The sequence below is a fragment of the Topomyia yanbarensis genome, chromosome 3, assembly GCF_030247195.1.
Source record: "Topomyia yanbarensis strain Yona2022 chromosome 3, ASM3024719v1, whole genome shotgun sequence".
In the NCBI taxonomy this organism is placed as follows: Eukaryota; Metazoa; Arthropoda; class Insecta; order Diptera; family Culicidae; genus Topomyia; species Topomyia yanbarensis.
Window position 1 is genome coordinate 250637072 of NC_080672.1, and position 20030 is coordinate 250657101.

At 36.6% G+C, this 20030-nt stretch overlaps 1 protein-coding gene across 1 annotated transcript; it reads right to left on the minus strand.

The window, feature by feature from the left end:
- Nucleotides 1-8711: 8711 nt before the first annotated feature.
- LOC131692323 (lysM and putative peptidoglycan-binding domain-containing protein 3) lies at nt 8712-10330 on the minus strand. The gene is made up of 3 exons (XM_058979306.1): nt 10161-10330; nt 9938-10103; nt 8712-9863 (listed from the first exon to the last, which is right to left on the minus strand). The coding sequence occupies exons 1-3, from the start codon at nt 10172-10174 to the stop codon at nt 9282-9284; spliced, it is 762 nt and encodes a 253-aa protein (XP_058835289.1). The 5' UTR covers nt 10175-10330; the 3' UTR covers nt 8712-9281.
- Nucleotides 10331-20030: the final 9700 nt, after the last annotated feature.

Sequence of the window (20030 nt, forward strand, 5' to 3'; positions counted from 1 at the left end):
ACGACGCTGCACATAAGGCTTTTTTCAGCAATAGTAGCTCTTACGACGAATATTGAATTTCTTCAAAGTTTTAGACAAAATGAGCACCGGAATACGAATGTTCTTCATTACTATGATAAATAGTTGCACTGGATTTAACAGAAGTCTTGCAGAAAAAAATTGCGGGAAACTTTAGTTTATATTAAGAAACCATTGGCTGGAAGTGTTTAAAACCAACGAATGGTATGTTACTTTAGAATAACCAAGCTTTCCAATTATCATTTAATTTATTATACTTTTTAAATTCAACTTCGAAAATAAGTCGCATGAACAGAAGAAAATAATTTCTTTCATTTTGATCCTTACGACGTTTTTACAAGGTACCTATGTGCAGTGGAAAAACAGAATGAAATGAATCTTGCGTCGTTTTTGCATGGCGCCTATGAGCAGTTGCAGATGTTTTGAAATGTTTCCCGCATAGGTCCTTTCAATTCGAAAGGTCTCAAATGCAAAATTTCAAAATATGATCATGAAAACTTTGCGACTTTTTATATAGGGTAGAAGTATCATTCTTCGCCCCCTCCCTTGTTTTCGCCCCCCTTGTAGAACAATTACAAATAATTCTATCTGCTTTACGATCAAGACCTCCGCTTTCGACTATTATTGAAAAATATTATAAATATTATACCTACTACGAAGCAGGTATTGGGATATCTGTGTAAAATGCACAAACAGATCTCGTATTATTACCGCCTTCTCCATAAGTCCTTGCTTTAAAAATTTTGAGGAAACCGTTTGTTTACCTTCAAATAAAGACGCGGTCCATATTATTGGCTCGAGTCAAAACTCGTCGAAATGTCAATTGACGATTGAGTTCTACACGGTTAAATAAAACAACCTGCAGAATAAGTTGTTTTAACTTACTTTTGAGTTGTGCGTCGCTTTCGCACTTATTAGTGTTGTCAAAAACAAAAAGAGAGATTCGACTCAGTCGAGGTCTTCCGTGGAGGAAGGTACTTTTGAGTTGTTTGGGTTGAACTCAAAATTAGGTAAATTCAACTTAAATTTGAGTATAAAAAACCTATCAATGAGTTGTAATTTTTGCCGTGGTTAAATGGAACTACCTTCAACACGGTTTACCTAATTTTAAGTTCCCCCACCATACCACGAGATTGAGTCAAAGGAACTCAATTTTAGGTAGTTTTTCGTTTCCGTGTACAAGATGACGGGGTCCATATTATTGGCTCGAATCAAAACTCGTCGAAATGTCAATTGACGATAGGTTCATCCAGAGTATTCATTTGTGTTTACATTTAGCTAGCGTTGCCAATTTTATTTTGTGTCCATCAACCAATGTGGCTACGCCACATCGCTTTTGCGCGTGCTGTCCGCCTTCGCTACGCTCAGTCGGACTTAAACTAGGTATAGCCCCTATGTTTGAGTAAGCCGGGCAAACGAGTGGATCACATGTTCGCTTGCTTCCGATGGCGGGTTGGTTGCCAATTTTATTTTGTGTCAACCACCCAATGTGGCTACGCCACATCGCTTTTGCGCGTGCTGACTTAAACTAGGGATAGCCCCACTCGTTTACCCGGCTTACTCAAATCTAATAGCGATTTCGCTTGAACCTGAAACTGAGTCAGGTTCTAACCCCAACCGCTGTCAGTTCATACATTTTGACAGCAGTTGGGGTTAGGAACCGACTCAGTTTCGCCTCAAACGAAAACCACATAAGAGCTATCCGTAGTTTAAGTCCGACTGAGCGTAGCGAAGGCGGCCAGCACGCGCAAAAGCGATGTGGCGTAGCCACATTGGTTGATGGACACAAAATAAAATTGGCAACGCTAGCAAAATGTAAACACAAATGAACACTCCGGATGAACCTATCGTCAATTGACATTTCGACGAGTTTTGATTCGAGCCAATAATATGGGCCCATAGTTCTTAATTGTTCCATCAAAACACATATTTGTTCTCTAATAGGGATTTGTTTTAGGTCCATGAATCTTCAGCCTCGTTTTTCTCAGTTCGAGCTCAATGTCACTTAGGACCTTTTGAATAAGTACTCTTGAAGTAAACAAAGTTCATTTGATATCGTCAACCGGGCCCATATTAGAGAACAAATATGTGTTTTGATGGAATAATTATGCCAATATAGTCGAAGGACTATGCTCTTTGGGTAAATAATACCACAGATAACAGACGTTTAGGCTAGAACAAAATTTCTTCAAAAACCTGTGTAAACTTTCAAATTAATAAACGTTGGAAATCCGTGTTTCACTATTGCCATCTGCGCAACTGTTTGCTACACGTGTTTGACAGCTGCACTCCAACTGCATTGTGTCGTTCACTGCGCCATCTGCAAACGTTTGCCAAACGTGTTTCAGACGTCTAATTTATTCGGAATTTCAGTAGCGGGTATTTACACACGATTCAAATCGAGCCTAAACGTCTGTTATCTGTGATAATACTAAAACCATGAAATGTTTAGTGCTAATGTAGTTTTTAAGCGATTTAGAATGAATTTGAAATTATAGGACCTTTCACATAGGTCTTTTTTCGGGCCTAAGAATCATACGACGCTGCACATAAGGCTTTTTTCAGCAATAGTAGCTCTTACGACGAATATTGAATTTCTTCAAAGTTTTAGACAAAATGAGCACCGGAATACGAATGTTCTTCATTACTATGATAAATAGTTGCACTGGATTTAACAGAAGTCTTGCAGAAAAAAATTGCGGGAAACTTTAGTTTATATTAACAAACCATTGGCTGGAAGTGTTTAAAACCAACGAATGGTATGTTACTTTAGAATAACCAAGCTTTCCAATTATCATTTAATTTATTATACTTTTTAAATTCAACTTCGAAAATAAGTCGCATGAACAGAAGAAAATAATTTCTTTCATTTTGATCCTTACGACGTTTTTACAAGGTACCTATGTGCAGTGGAAAAACAGAATGAAATGAATCTTGCGTCGTTTTTGCATGGCGCCTATGAGCAGTTGCAGATGTTTTGAAATGTTTCCCGCATAGGTCCTTTCAATTCGAAAGGTCTCAAATGCAAAATTTCAAAATATGATCATGAAAACTTTGCGACTTTTTATATAGGGTAGAAGTATCATTCTTCGCCCTCTCCCTTGTTTTCGCCCCCCTTGTAGAACAATTACAAATAATTCTATCTGCTTTACGATCAAGACCTCCGCTTTCGACTATTATTGAAAAACAAACTAAGATGAATAAAAGGTGAAAACTGCCCTAATTTAAACAAAAATATTTCATAACGAAATTTTAATCGTAAATAAAGTAATACCTGTAGAGCACTTATTTTCCTGAAAAGCAAAAATGGTGACAATTTTTTATCGCGGGGAAAGTTATATAAATTTTGTGAGTAAACGTTAGAATATTCAATAGTAATGTTTTTAATCATTGCAGGAATACATGTCAGCGCACATCCGCGATTATTACCTTTATTTAATTAAGTTTGAACAATTTTAAAAATTGGCGAAAATTAACACAAGATGAAACTCAATTCTAATCTTCACCCCTGGCAAAATTCCATATAGCGTTCTTTTCTTCAAATGGGTTTCTATCTTCGCCCCGTTCCACAGTGGTCCCAAAGTAGACTATTGATTTTAGCTATGTGATGTCTTTGAGGAAATTTCTTGAAATTAAACGCTCCTTCTTTCAATCACATCGGATCGTTGACTAATCCCCTTAATAGTGAGTTACGAAATTTATTTTCTTTAATAATTCAGATAGAAAAATACTCACTTCAATAAAGTTAGAGAAAAACTTTCCAGGAAGATTTCTTTCGGAAAATCTTGGTTTTCAAGATACAAGGCTTGTGAAAGGCCCCTCAAAAACAGTTTTTTTCACCACAACTTCTATTATGGAGCTTCAAGCGATTTCTGATGTTAGACAGCTGAAATTGACAATTTTCTAAAATACCATAACTTGTTTTCGCTTCGCTTTTAGCTATTTACAGAGCTATTAACTCTTTCTAAGGTCAACATCTCTAAACCGAGTAAAAACGGATAAACTACTTGGTAACTAAATGAAAGTACCTTTTTTATATACTGGAAAAATAAGAGCGCCCAGACTGCTCTCTACCTATTCAGTTGCAGTGAAGATAGCCAGATTCTGCAATCTATCTTTGAATTTCGCGCATTGTTTTCGATTTCTAAAATATGTTATTAACAATTTAATTAAACTATATCAATAATAATTAGAAAACCTTTTACAAACGTAATGTTTGGTGTTTTACGAATATATATATTCATGATATGCGGGTTCTTAGCAACACCGCACACACTAAGCCAGCCAAAAGTTGTTCGGTAATTTCTTTTGACGACTACCACAGTAAAGTGATATTTTTACGGAGCTGTCAGCAAATTTTTTAAAAAATTGCGGTAAAGTTTTCATTTTTTAACGATTGTCAGTAATTTTTCGAATAATTTGCTGAAACCCGCAATATTTTTCACTGAATTTATCAGCTCTTCTGTTTTTTTCGGTACATAAACATTATCCAGTAAAAAACTGACTGATTGTTCGGCAAAATTGTACCAACATTACCGAACCTCGTCAAAAACTTACAAAACAGGTACAGCAAATCATCTGTCAAATCGCCATTTTCAGAGGAAACTACTGACTGACCAGTATTTTTTGACGTTTGGATAGAACGAATTGCGGAGAGTTCGGTAACCGAATTGTTTTACTGAATTGATTACCGAACGGTTTGCTGTTCAAAAACCCAGTAAAATTTTACTGTACCCAGTAATTTAAATTAAGTGTGCATATCACTTATTATAGAGAATTAAGGGGTTATATATATTGAGGTGCAGGACAAAAAGGAAAAATTTGAAATTTTATTAAGGTATGTAGTCATATTTATATCAAATACTTATTATACGTCTAGCGCAGTACAATGCCTATTTTGCAAAACCCATTTGTGAACATGAATAAATATTAATAGGGTGGGTGCTCCTATAGTTGAGGTGTACCAATAGTTGCAGTAGTGTGTTGTACGCCTAACTAAGGTACCAACCATCAACTAATATTTTTTTATCGATTCATCGCACTAAAATTATGCGACAATAAAACTGTTATCCTTGACATTTGCTCAAATAACTATTGAAAAAATGATATTCTTTGAATTTTGAGCTCCCTTGCACCTATAGTTGATATAGTGTACTTATAGTTGCAAGTCCCATAAGAAATCAATGGGATTTGCAACAATAGGCCCGAAATTAGCGATTGAACCACTATTAGTACATGTGTTCCTATAGTGGTTCACGCGGTTTTGAATACATAAATTGGTTATTAAACAATCTATATATTTTTCCTATGAAATAGGGATTTAAAGCTTCCGTTGAATGTATTAACATTGCCCATAGGTCTATTCATCGATTTTAGCAAAAGTTTTCCTTAAGTATGCGACTGATGGTACATCCACCCTAATTGTCGAAGTTATAACCATTTCCGCAAAAGCGCGTTTTTCTCTAAGAGATAAGATAATACGACTATAAATACAAGAGCTTGTAAGTTAACGTATTATTTGTTTAATAGTTAGTTTTTGAAAATATAATCTGGATTTGTCTAATCTTCTCTCTATTACCAATTCTGTGATATTATAGCATGATAGAAGTCGTGAAATTTTGCGTGGGCGCATGGGGGTGAAAGAATAGAGCAAGAGGGGGGGCGAAGATTAAATTTAGGGGGACGAAAATTGAAACACATCTTGATTTAGAATATTGTTATTTTTTCATTAATTTGATGTTTTAAATCACTTTTATTCGGAATTATTGGATATTATATGATACGTGATGAGAATGATAACATAAAATTGGTTAGAGCAATTCAAAATTGTTAAAATTTAAAGTTTTTCCGCAAAAAAATGTTTTAGGGGGGCGAATTATAGTACACTTACCCTAATGCTTGTTATTTTGATTAATACTGGGTATTATGAATTCTGGTTTTCGGTATTCGTTAGCTATGTTGTAATCACATGCTGCGCTGCAAATAACTCAGTTTGTTTACATTTGTCACTAAGGACCATTTGAATCAGCACTCTTGACTTGTCGACAAGTTTTGATTCGAGCCAACAACATCCAGCCAGTCGCATACACGCAACCGTAAAATAACCTACAGAATAAGTTCTTTTAACTTAAATTTAGGTACTTTTGAGCTGTGCGTCGCTTTCGCACTTATTAGTGTTGTCAAAAACAAAACGAGAGATTCGACTCAGTCGAGGTCTTCCGTGCAGTAAGGTACTTTTAAGTTGTTTGGGGTATACTCATAATTAGGTAAATTTAACTTAAATTTAAGTAAATTAAACTCAAGGTTATTATTTTTGCCGTAGTTAAATGGAAACTACCTTCAACACGGTTTACCTAATTTTACTTTCATGCAAGATACCACGAGATTGAGTCAAAAGTACTGAATTTTAGGTAGTTTTTCGGTGGCGTGTAGACTTTTTCAACCCCTGCCAGCCTCGTAGACTAGGGTGACCAGATGTCCTGGTGACCCAGGACTTGTCCTGGTTTTTGATAAACTGTCCTGGGACGCACCATTTTACGAATAAAGCGCACTACTTCCAACGTGATTCCGTTGTTTAGAACCAGAGAAAATACGATTGTCGCTGGTTGGAATTTCCAGTTTTTAACGGCAGTCAGAATAATTCTTCGCTTGAATCGACCCGATTCTGGACGTGGACCAAAATCTGGGCGCTATCGATGTTGATGAAATGATGAATAACTGAGCATCTTCTTGGTTTAAATAGTCTTTCAATCCTGGACCCGGTGGATTTCCTCCACAACTTTTAAAAAATCACATCGATGTTTGGGTGGCTCCGCTTATTCCCATCATACTAGCGTCTCTTAGCAGTGGCGTATTTCCATCTTAAGATGGGTTGCTAGAAACCCGCGAGCATGTTTCCAGTTCGTAAAAAAGGAATTAAACAAGACGTCAATAACTTCGATTTTTTCGAGCTGGTCATTATGGAACCTCGTAATGCTCACTAACAGCAATACCGTGGTGATGATCATCATCGTTCACATCTTCATCGTTTTATAGCGACCTTCTGTTTCAAACATCCTACAATATCCTATACATAATAAAGAGCATGGAATGCCGTGATCAACCAATTTGGCGCTTTTGATAAATCGAACCGCTAGATTTCCAGGTACCCACATTTACTTCAACATCAATAAATACCTCATGGAAGGCAACTGATACTGTTGATGTGTCTGCTGTACTTCAATGATGTACTTTTAGTGCTGAAGGCTTCACGACTGTCCTTCGAGGGTGGTCGTCTGATTCGCTCAATTGAAGCTTTCTCCAACATCTACATCCAGTTTTCGTTGATTGGTATAGAAAGAGCCGCAGGTGTGTAAATCTGAAATAGTGTTCGGTGAGCTCAGTCTCACGAAATGAAGACCCGATTGGTTTCAACTATCCGCAGAAATTGAACTCGAAATTTTTTCACTACTGAAAACCTGGAAAAAATCTGCCAGGTATGTTTGAGCGGGAAATATCGTCAAATTTACTTTGCATCAACAGGAAGGCGGGGTGCCCTTACGACTGTCCTGGTGTTTTACTCGGCTGATATGGTCACTAGGATGGGACAAAAATAGAATCCAGCTCCGAGCAACTTTTCAGGTACCATTTGGGTCCTAGAACAACTGTGCAAATTCTTAGCTCGATCCCTGAAACTATATTTTTGCGTCCACTGTTTAAAGTTTACATGGGATTTTGCATGGAAAAACTAACTTTCACAAAATAATTCTTCCGGAAGTCGCCCATTGTTTCTTAAAAATAAATCGTTATGTGACTTTTATGGGAAATTTAACAAAGAAACAAAGTCTCGAAAACCACGAAACGATCTGACGCTTGAGAAAAAAGTTATTAAGCAGAAACCGATTGATGCTCTGATAAAAATTAAAAACGATTGATAAAATATTCATTTTTTCTAGTTCAATTATATGCAATTTTGTTTTGATCTTCTCTTAATGTGTTTAAATCATTTATCTATGCTGTTAGGCCACTTTGCAATGGTTTTGGGGGATAAATTGAGGCTTCTTTTGTACATAATAAGAGAAAGGTTAAATTTTTGTATATAATTCGACAGTCAGTAGCAGTGATGCTATGAAAAGTAAAATTATCATCAATCTTCAGGGCATCAATCGGTTTTTGCTTAATAACTTTTTCCACAAGCATCAGATCGTTTTGTGGTCTTCTAGACTTTGTTTCCTTGACAAATTTCCCACAAAAATCTTTTTATTTTCAGGAGATAACGGGCGACTATTGGAAGAATTATTTTGCAAAGGTAGATTTCCCCATACGAAATCCCATATAAACTTTAAACCATGGGCGCAAAAATATAGTTTCACCGATCGAACTAAAAATTTGCAGAGTTGTCCTCGGAGCTAAATGGGACCCAAAAAGTTACTCGGAGCGAAATTATATTTTTTCATAAAAATTCATATTTCTAAAGGTCACCCTATCAGAGACAAACAAATCAAAGCATGCGTAGACTTTAGCTGGAACTCCCGTCCGACCCATGAATCTACGTGGTTTATGAAATGCCCCAAAGCTCAATTAGGATTGTCACTAACTAGTGCGCATTGCTTTAAATTTCTACTAACTTTTAAAGAAAAATACCAAACCCGGAAGAATGCACAAAATAGATAGTTTACAACAATCATTTTTTTATTGAGTAATAACAGTGTAAAAGGCACTAATAATAATAAATCCTAATCGGAATAGGTATATTGTATATACAATTGATGTTATCGTTCAAATTATACGCTTTCCAACACGTTTAAGATAAATTGTAATCGACTTATTATATAAACAAATTTAGGGCCTACCGATTATTTCGCAAGCTTGAATTAGTTTCGAGTCAGTGCAATTTTTAAATTTACTTCAAAAAGCTGTCAGGATAGTTTTCGGTATTGTGTCGTTAGTTAGGGAATGTGGTTTGCAATACACCTTTATCGAATGAAATTTAAAGTTTGGCTGTTACAAGTCGGATTGATTCAATATTGGGTTGATAGTTTCATTCGTATCTGAACCAAAATATCGGTAGGCTCTTTCTTGATATGATGTTTGATGCTGTACATGTGTAACTCTAACATCGTTGTGGACCTGAAATTTTGCTACGAGAGCATGTTTTCTACAGACATGAATGACCTACGATTCAATGGGGTCAAAAATGTCTATCTTACTCCACAATACCCTCGCTCTTTTATCGCGCTTTTATCGCGTATTGTCGAAGCAGTGTATCTATGCTTAATTTTAAATCACGTTTTGTGATGACTTGTTTCATTGGTCAAACTATCGTGATGATACTTTTCTATATGTTCAGCTACGTAAATCACGTAGACGAGTGGAATTGCAAAACAAAGTGCAAGAATGCACACAAGAAGACAAATCCACGAAATATCACAGTCAGATCCATTACAAGAAAAATCATTAGTTGGCAATCGCAAAGGACGAGGTTGTGGTAAACTATCATCATACTCTCCACAAAGTAACGGCTGTCTTGCAGACGAGTCAATTTCAGTAAAAGCCTTACTTGTTCCCTCAAACGAATTTCCCATATCGAAGCTGGGCTCACAGCTAATCGCATTTGTTTTATAGGAAGCACTGCTAACAGCTGCCACTATCAATTTTTCATCGAGATTAATTTGCTTTTCTAGTACCGTTGCAGAGCTTTGGACCGTGTTACTTGAAACACTCTTTGGACTACTGTTACCACTACTGTGTACTTTTGGCAGTGTATCTAGCAATACCGAATGAGGCGTAATTGGCACTCTTATTACCCGACGGGCAAATATCTCGTTGTCTTTGTCTATTTTATTAATCTTCTTCAGCTCAGCAATCTGTAAAAGATTGACAATTATTTAAAAACAGCATTGTGTTAGCTGCCGCTCCAGGAATATTTGATATTCTTTACCGTGCAATTGAACCGTAGTGCGATAGCCTGCAATGTATCCTCTGGAAGAACTTGTGCTTCCATCCATCGGTCCAATGGATTCGATTTTGATACTCCCATTGGAATATCCAGATCCGTATTGCCAAAATGAGGATCCACGTAAACACGATTTGTCCCATTGTTTATCCTGAAAAAGAAATATCAACTAAAAACAAAATTTTCTGGATTTTTGTAGGATTTGAACCTTTGTCGTTTCATCTTTATCGCATATTCCGCAAAATTGTAAGGCTGAGAATAATACCCCAAAACTTAGTTAAAATGTCACAATATTACCAATTACTGTTGGGGTTCTCTCGAAATTTTTCACGATCTGTACCTATTTAATATCTTTTAATTTAGCATTTAATGTGTTGGGTTCTGTCAAACTGTTGTACTAAAAACCAGCGCTGCCAGATATAAAGACACGCTTTTATGTTGAATACACTAAGAAAAATTATATGGTAACATTTACTATATGAGGAGGTTAATTCGACTTTTCGAGTATAGTACTTTTTAACCGACTATAGTATCAGGTCACTTTAACTATATCCATGTTCAAGTTTACTATATAAGAGCTCTTGACCATAATAGTACTATTGAACATTGTATTGTAAGCAGGACCATTATAAGTGGGATGCTCGCCGTAACAATGTGCATCGTTATCTTGACCTGGAACTGTTTGTTATAACTAAACGAGGAGAATGGGATGTTTTACCAGTTTTACCATGCTTTATGCATAATAGTCAAATTGAACACTCTGTTGTATGAATGACCATTAAAAGTGGGATGCTTGGTATAACAATAAGCATAGTCATCCTGAGCAGGGCCTGCTTGCAATAACTAAAACCTTGGGGTTTTGATATTTTTCCTCTAGTTATTTTAAAAGGGATATCACTGTTTTGGAAATTACGAGGGTGGATTAAAGAGTTTGAGCCAATCTTGGTTTTTGAAAGCATTCTTTAGTTTATTGATGATACACATTTTTTATAAAAATATTAATCGTCTCAGCATCCATATTTCAGCCGTCTTTTCTGCCTTTACGCATAACTGAAAAATCGAAAATTTTATGATTTTAAAACATCGTTATTGAAATAAATTGAAGTATGTACTCACATAGTGCAATAAAGCAAAGCAAATACTTAGTAATACAGTCCCTTGCGAAACATGACATTCTGTTTCGTAAGACTTCAAACCGATTCTTAATGTACAGACCTTTTGTGAGGCTAGTGCTACGCCTAAATTTAGCTATTAAATACCTTTCCTGACTGGAACTCTATCATACAAAGGCTTATGATGCTATCGCCTTACCGTAATATCACAGAGATAATATTATTGCAATAGTTAAAAAAATAAAATTTAAAAAAATGTACGCCGAAAAGCACGCACGTATGTTATGTATACATTTTTCGCTGCAATGGCCGCATCCTGCAGTAATACTTAATGGGAACGCAAATATTGACAAGTTTTATGGTTGTTAGTAATACAAAGCATTGTCAGCTGAAAATCACTATACGCAGAAGCTGCTTCCGACAAGGGTAAAGTCCACATAAACGGTGTATATAGTTATTTTAACCTTTACATTCTTATTACAAGTATACATTTAGTGTTCACGACTTATTAATATATTGTGCAGAGGACAATCAAACGAAAAGTAATTATAACAATGGCACTGGTTACATTCAAGATGTTTACCATGTTAATATTTTTATTTTTACTTTAATTTTAATAGTGATTCACACTATTCGTTGTCAGTTTTTAGATGATAAATATTGTTGGAGTGAGCATGCTCAAATTGTCGTAAATAACAACAGCATAGTTGAGCGGTAATCGATTTTTGTAGTATTTTTTGCGATACAGATGTTTAGTATTACCGATCTCATGGTCATTACTGCTATTTCGGCAAATAGTTAAAACAACCACGAAAGTCTGGTCACAGATACCACAGGTTTTTTCTCAGTGTAGACTTTTCTACGGCTCATGTACGTACCTGGGACGGGACCTGCGGAAAGAAGAAAAACGCGTGTCAAATTGATCCGGCACGCAAATGTCAGATTGAACCGGCTGTCCTCAGAGTGATTAATATGGGGAGTATTGTATTTGAAATTTAGAAAATGTTAACTTTTTTCAAATATATCAATAAATTAATCATCTGATCAATAATAATAGTGGAGATGATAGTAACAAAAAATCAAAACTGTGCAATAGAGAGCACTTTTTTTAGTATTTTTTAGGTTCGATAACATTTTATAGTGATCAAAAATGTTATTGAATAAATTCAGAATTTTATTTATGCATCGATAGCATACTTTTCTATCTGCCTCTCGTTTCTTCTGCTGTAAATTTCATGCATTGGACATATCCATATTAAATTTGCAAAAGGGCGAAAAAGATTTGTAAACAAACTTTTATTTTGATGGTTTCTCTTAATTTACTATAATTTCAAAGCAGAAAACAATTGAAATTACTTCTACGAAGGGTAAAAATTTACATTACCGCATATTTTTCATGAAATTCCACTCTGCAGCGGACTAATGAGCAAAACAAGTTTCGCCCTTTTGACGAATTAATATTGATATTCGGTCTATCCACTCATTGAATGCTTACTAGAAGTATATGCTAGAAAATGCATAAAAATCACAGCAGAATAAAAGAGACGGGAATGAAAAGTATGCTAGCTATGCATATTTTTATTTCTCAGTGTAGGAAAAATGTTGTATAAAATAAATATAAATAAACCGAGTTGCAATCGTCTTCGTTGTCTGGACGATCGAACGTTTTTGAATCTCGAGGATCAGCGTAATTATGTTCCTTCAAGGCTGGCGACGAGTACAATGGAAGAGAGCTACGTAATTTGTCTCCATACAGGTCGTCATCATCTGAATCAAGATCTAAGCACGAGTATATTGACGGAACTTTTGTGCACGTTCCCTACTCTATCTACGTAGTAATCGTAAATGAGCCTAAAGATTCATTTAAACAATTTAATAACACGACACATGAATATATAACTTAAATCAATGCTTTTAAAATACATACGCCACAAATTCTCGTGCTTTCACTAATTTCGTCAATTCTTGTGAACTTCTCCGACTGTTCCCTCAAATCGGGATTCACCAGAAAACGGTGAAAAGTTATCTCCGGATTTTTCGCTATACAACGACCGCAATTTTTTACCTTGCACTTCATGACAATGAATTCACGAAAAAAAATATTGAACGTTCCCAAGAATTCTTGTTTGTTCTTTAATAAAGTCATGTCATTTCTTGAACTACACCAAGTATTAGTGTGTGTGAATCGGAGAAGTAAGATATAACAAACAAAAAGAAATAATAAGAAAACGCGAATCCGCAGGTCCCGTCCCAGGTACGTACACGCCACATGACACAAATACTACATCACAAGCTGGTGGAAAATAATAAACAAGGACAGCATAAGTAAATGGGATTGTTTTCAACCAGAAAACTACATTAGTGTTCGTGAGACCGGTCGCAAAGAACTCAATATAAGAGCTCTCTGGCAACCCTATACCATCATATGGAATTTGACAGCGAGCTCCATCCCAGTGAGCAAATTTTCTGGCAGAGACCGCTCTGCTAGATTTCTGTAAGTCTAGGTTTGGCAGCCCTGTCAGATTTCTGTGCGTATCCTGTCGGGTTAGTTGAGCTAGGGCGAACTCGGTTTCGCTCGCGTTTTCTGGCAAATTTTGATAGGAACCTAGCAAAACCCTAGCATAACTCGGACATAAACTGTGAAAAGATCCTGGCAATTCCTACCTGTTAGAATTTAGCACGAATCGAGCAAAACATCTGACAAAGATGTGGCAGGAAGCGTGCAGAGATCTTGGCCGTACATTTCTGACTAGATTCTGGATAAAAATGAGCAGCATCGATTGGTTTGACCGCTTCTGTCAGAAACGGTTGTTGCATTTGAGCGAATTCGTTGCCAGAATTCTCGCACAAATCGCGCAAAATGCTCGCAGAAACTGCCAGCATCAATTTCGCTTTGCTCAACCTTTGCTAACTTTCTGCTTGCCACGCCGACCGGGATATATAGCGGACCCTACACGAGACCAGAATATTGTCAATAAAAATATTGACAAGACAGCATCAATAAGCGGATCCTACACGAGACAAGAATATTGTCAATAAAAATATTGACAAGACTATTTCAATAAGCGGACCCTACACGAGACAGAAATATTGTCAATAAATATATTGACAAGACTGCTTCAATCCGTCAATCCCATTTAAATTCTACAGAATCAATATTTTCAAGATGACCTTACACGATCAATATATTGATCAATATATGATTTATTGTCAATATTTCTGTTCGTGTAGGGTCCACTATACGTCAATCCCATTTAAATTCTACATAATCAATATTTTCAAAATGTCCTTACACGATCAATATATTGATCAATAATTGGTTTATTGCCAATATTTCCGCTCGTGTAGGGTCCGCTATATGTCAATCCCATTTAGCGGACCCTACACGAGACAAGAATATTGTCAATAAAAATATTGTCAAGACTGCTTCAATACGTCAATCCCATTTGAATTCTACAGAATCAATATTTTCAAAATGTCCTTACACGATCAATATATTGATCAAAAATTGTTTTATTGTCAATATTTCTGCTCGTGTAGGGTCCGCTGAAGAATCGACTTGCGCCTTTCGTTTTTTCCCTATTTGCAGAGTGGGCAACTAAAGCGTATCTTAAGCGGACCATACACGAGACAGAAATATTGTCAATAAATTTATTGACAAGACTACTTCAAACCATCAATCCCATTTAAATTCTACAGGATCAATATTTTTAAGATGACCTTACACCATCAATATATTGATCAATAAATGATTTATTGTCAATATTTCTGCTCGTGTAGGGTCCGCTTTAAGCGGACCCTACACGAGACAGAAATATTGTCAGTAAATATATTGACAAGACTACTTCAATCCATCAATCCCATTTAAATTCTACAAAATCAATATTTTCAAGATGACCTTAAGCGGACCCTACACGGGACAAGAATATTGTCAATAAAATTATTGTCAAGACTGCTTCAATACGTCAATCCCATTTAGCGGACCCTACAAGAGCAAAAATATTGACAATAAATCGTATATTGATCAATATATTGATGGTGTAAGGTCATTTTGAAAATATTGATTCTGTAGAATTTAAATGGGGTTGATGGATTGAAGCAGTCTTGACAATATATTTATTGACAATATTTCTGTCTCGTGTAGGGTCCGCTTTTGATTTCTACATGATCAATATTTTCAAAATACCCTTAAGCGGACCCTACACGAAACAGAAATATTGTCAATAAATATATTGACAAGACTGCTTCAATCCATCAATCCCATTTAAATTCTACAGAAACAATATTTTCAAAATGACCTTACACCATCAATATATTGATCAATATTTGATTTATTGTCAATATTTCTCATCGTGTAGGGTCCGCTTTACACGATCAATATCCGCTTAACTTACCTGTTGTTTATTTTTGTTTTTGTGCTGTTATTTTTCCCACCCTTCCAATTCTACTTCCCCACACCTCCTTGTCCTTTCCTTCCGCTCAGGAAATGATGAAAACACACGGCAAGGCACAAATCCCCGACTATGTCCGGGGAACGTGCCATTTGAGCCAATATATTCTGATTCTTGATTCCTGATAGTTCCAAAGCTTGCAGAAGAAAAGAACTTAAGCTGATAGGCCTAAAACTCTTGGCTTCTTCATAGCTTGAGCGCCCCCCTTTGGAAATAAATCTAACAGTTATTTCTCGTCATGCTTTCGGGATATACCCGGTAGCAAGACTGGTAAACATAATCTTTTTCAAGACATGTTTAAAAATATCAAATCCCTTTTGCAGTAGCACGGGAAGTATTCCATCTTTTCCGCGTGATTTGTATGGAGCAAAGCTGTCAACTGCCCACTTGACCGATTCAGTGGAAACCAATGTGTGTGCTAACGCCCACGAGTCCGTATCACCAGAATGAGATCTGTGAACATTGTTCAGCTCCGGATTTATACAACCTGGAAAGTGTGTGTCGAAGAGACAATTAGGAACTTCTTTTGCGTCCGTCACATAAACACCATCTCTGGTTTTTAGGGAGTTGATCTGAAAATCATTCGATTTGGAGAGAATTTTATTAGCCAGCCCGTTCTGAGGATCTAAGACATTTCTTATATGCACTACGAGCCCTGGAGTCATCACGCTGACGCCGGTTTCAAGCTCTTCTCATAACTTTCTTGATTCTTTCAAGCTCAGCCCTCCACCAACGGGTTCCCCTAGTCGATTTAATAATACGAAGTGGACAAGCTTCTTCGTAGGATGCTTATATGAATGAGTTTGTCGTATCCACGACGTCATCCAAGCCGTCTAGTTGACTAATTGTTGGAAAATATCCATGAAATTTAGTCACCAAATTTCCAAAAATAGGTCCCAGTTTGTAGATTTAGGATTACGATATGTTACCACATTAAAGGTGACATCAAGATGATCGAAAAATATATATTTATGATCGGATAGAGACGGTTCAGTTTCATTTGTAACCTGCCAGTTTCCCAGCTCATTCAAAATTCTAACAGAGCAAAGTGTTATGTCTAACACCTCCTCCCTCCCAGTCCTCGCAAAAGTTGGTCGGTTTCCCACATTCATAATATGGAGATTTGTACTACTTCTGTACTCCATCAGTTCAGAGCCTCTCAGATTGATGTCTAAGCTGCCCCAAATGATGTGATGAGCATTCGCATCACTGCCGATAATGAGCGGAAACCCATTTCTGCTACAATATGATACAACGCTTTTGAAATCATCAGAAGGAGATGACTCGTTATGCGGTAGATATGCTGAACAATATATACACTCAAAAAAAGTAAACGTTATGCCTATTGATTTCACACATAGACTTTTGCAATTAACGGAGGCATATAGACACTATTTGCTGGTACATACAGCTAATGTGTGTATTTACAAGAAATATTAATCTTACATTCACATTTCATAACTATTAGGCACAGAAAACCCCATTCTATAACAATATGCACATATAACTTATGTGTGTGCATACATACTTTATACAGTTGACACGTAGAAGGTAAGTGTGCGCGTGATAACAATAGCAATTCTTCTTCATATGAATTTTAAGCGGTTTGAAGGAAAAAGAATTAACGTTTGGATTTTTTTCAGTATATATATATATATATATATATATATATATATATATATATATATATATATATATATATATATATATATATATATATATATATATATATATATATATATATATTGCCTACGTTTCCGACAGTCAGTGTAACTGTGACAAAACAGATATAGCGAATTGTGAGCTCCGATATGAGACACGCGTCAATAGCCTTATTTGCAAGAATGCAAGCACGAGGCATTTCACGTGGGTTAGTCATGCCTGTCATGTTGTAAGCAATGAAGGCAGTGTTAAGTATCTTTCCAAAACAGAAGTTTCCTTTATGGAAATACGGTTCTTGAACCAATGCTATGGAAGCTTTACCTTCCTGCATGAGTCGAGATAAATTCATAGTTGCTATACGTTTATGCTGGAGATTGATTTGTGCTATTCTAATCATTGTTGATTAGAGAACTGTGCATTTCATTTCCAACATAAATTGCCCAACAACTAGAGGACACCAAGCGAGTTGGGATGTTAACGCATATAGCGAGCCAGGTTTAAATGGGACACGATCATTTGATTCCCACGATTTGCGAAGAAAATAATGGTCCACTGTGTCAGAGATTCGCATAACACAGTAAGGACAAAACCCAAAATGCTTCGTGCGCGACTGGTATAATGTAGACCCTCCAGTGATCAAGTCCTCGGCACGGAACTACACCTTGACTTAGGGTCTCCTACTTTCAGTCGCCTCCTACGACATGGGAGCAGGACCCCAGTGGCTCAATTCTTGACCGGATACCACACGGCCTCTGGGCAGGTTCATCTGTACACATCGAAATTTGATAATCGAAGCTCAACAAAACTTCACCGAACTACAGTCGTGATTCGCTGGTTGGGCCACACCTCTGCCCAACTAACGAATTTGATTCGTTAGTTGGACCGACTAACAGATGTCAAAAACTCTCCAAAGGAGACGTTAGTAGTGCAATTGCATCTATTCACATCTCAAATAATTGTCAGATTGATTGTCAAAGTAAATTTGACATATAATTTTGACATTCAGATGCTTTTTAGTTGGACAATAGTCCAACTAGCGGAGGTCCAACTAAAAAGCGGTCCAGTTAAAAAATGTCCAACCAGCGAATCACGACTGTACCATCAGCCGAGAGTTTAAGCCAGTGCTGCATTCGGTAACCGTAAACAGAAAACCTTCCTACACGGTCGCAAGCACTCATATTCGACTCTCTTTCTGTGTAAGTTCCCACACTAAGACAGCAACATATACTGTCAGTCATACTACGTGAGTGCCTTTGCGGAAAAATGTTGTCTTTTTGCTCTTTTGCTCACTTGGCAGGTACATTTTGATGAAAAGATGATACTCATGATTTCGTGCAACTCTGGTTTCAGCAAACCCCCAGCCAACAAAACTTAAGTGTGTAGAGCGAACGTTCCGCTGCGTAATGCAGCATACTGGGAAGTTCGCCCAACTCTTACCAGGCTCCGTTCGCCATTGAGAATACTTTAAACCCCCTCAACAATTTTACCCAAAGCACGGGTCGCATGACACTATGGAATTGGGGTTCCCTGTTTGGTGGATTTTTACCACTGGAGCAGGTAGTCCGTAGTGTAATTCTTAGCCAGGTGAAACAACCACTACCGACACTACGCGGCTTATCTATGTGCCCTCCTGTACAAAGACTGGTTTTACCAACAAATTTTCACCCTAGTGAGAAATTTTGGTTTTTACCAAATTTGCCTCCTTAGGGTGAAATATAGCATAGTGCTTTCGCATAGGCCTGCTAAGCCAAGACAAGTTTCGGCTTCACTGCGTCTCATCGGCATAAACAGAACTTCTGCTCGAACGGGACATCACGTTTGATCAGTCGTTCGATTGAAACACAAAGTGTGTTTTAGTTTTAAGGGATTTGCGTCAAGCCGGCGCTAATCTATTCCGACAATAAATTAGTGTCGGTTTCTGATGAAGCGAAGCCGAAATGCAACTAAGTATGAAATAAGGATTTGTGCCCTCCTGTACAAAGACTGGTTTTACCAACAAATTTTCACCCTAGTGAGAAATTTTGGTTTTTTTGACAGTTCTACTATATGAAACTGAAAATTTTAAAACTAGAACTTGCTGTCCCCAGCAGCAGTTTTACCGGATGTTCTATTCAGTTTAAAATTCATGTCTCGCCATTCATTCAGCGTTACTGCATTCAAATATATTCCCCCCCCCCCAGCCTATCGGGTCTAAGTGTCTGTGCTTAAAACTTTGTATTTAAAACACAGTTCTAAACGTGTTTTAAAATCAGCAACAAGTCGCATAACAGTTTTAAATTTTGAAACAAAACTGTTCGAAATTACACACCAAAAAATAATGAAATTTAAACGACATGTAAATCAATACGAATGTAAACCTACAACGATTGAATCAAAAATTTGATTGAAACTTACGTTAAAATCAATTGGAGCATCAAACAGCATACAATTTTACACTTTCATTCGTGTAATATTACATGTCATTCATTTTACAACAACATTTGAGTAAAAATACATTGAAGTGCATTGGTTTTCCGTTTAAAGAAACTGTAATTTTCAATCCACGTGTAAAATTATAATAAAATTCGTTGAAGAACGTACGACAAGTCGTGTGTATTTGTGGTGGAACTTAATTTTACATTTATATTCATGCTCCAAATATGTGTATGAAAATAAACTTAAAATTACAAAATATTTTTATCTGTGTATAAAACAAAACGCTCTGCTGAGGATGTGAATGTTTCAGTTCCAGTTCTACTTTGAAACTCCTATACAAAATAAAACGCTCCTGAACATGCCCTTATGGTTTATATTCTAAAAAACGAAATTCGTATCGAGGTTGTGTTCCAAAGCATAATCGACGAAAATCATTGA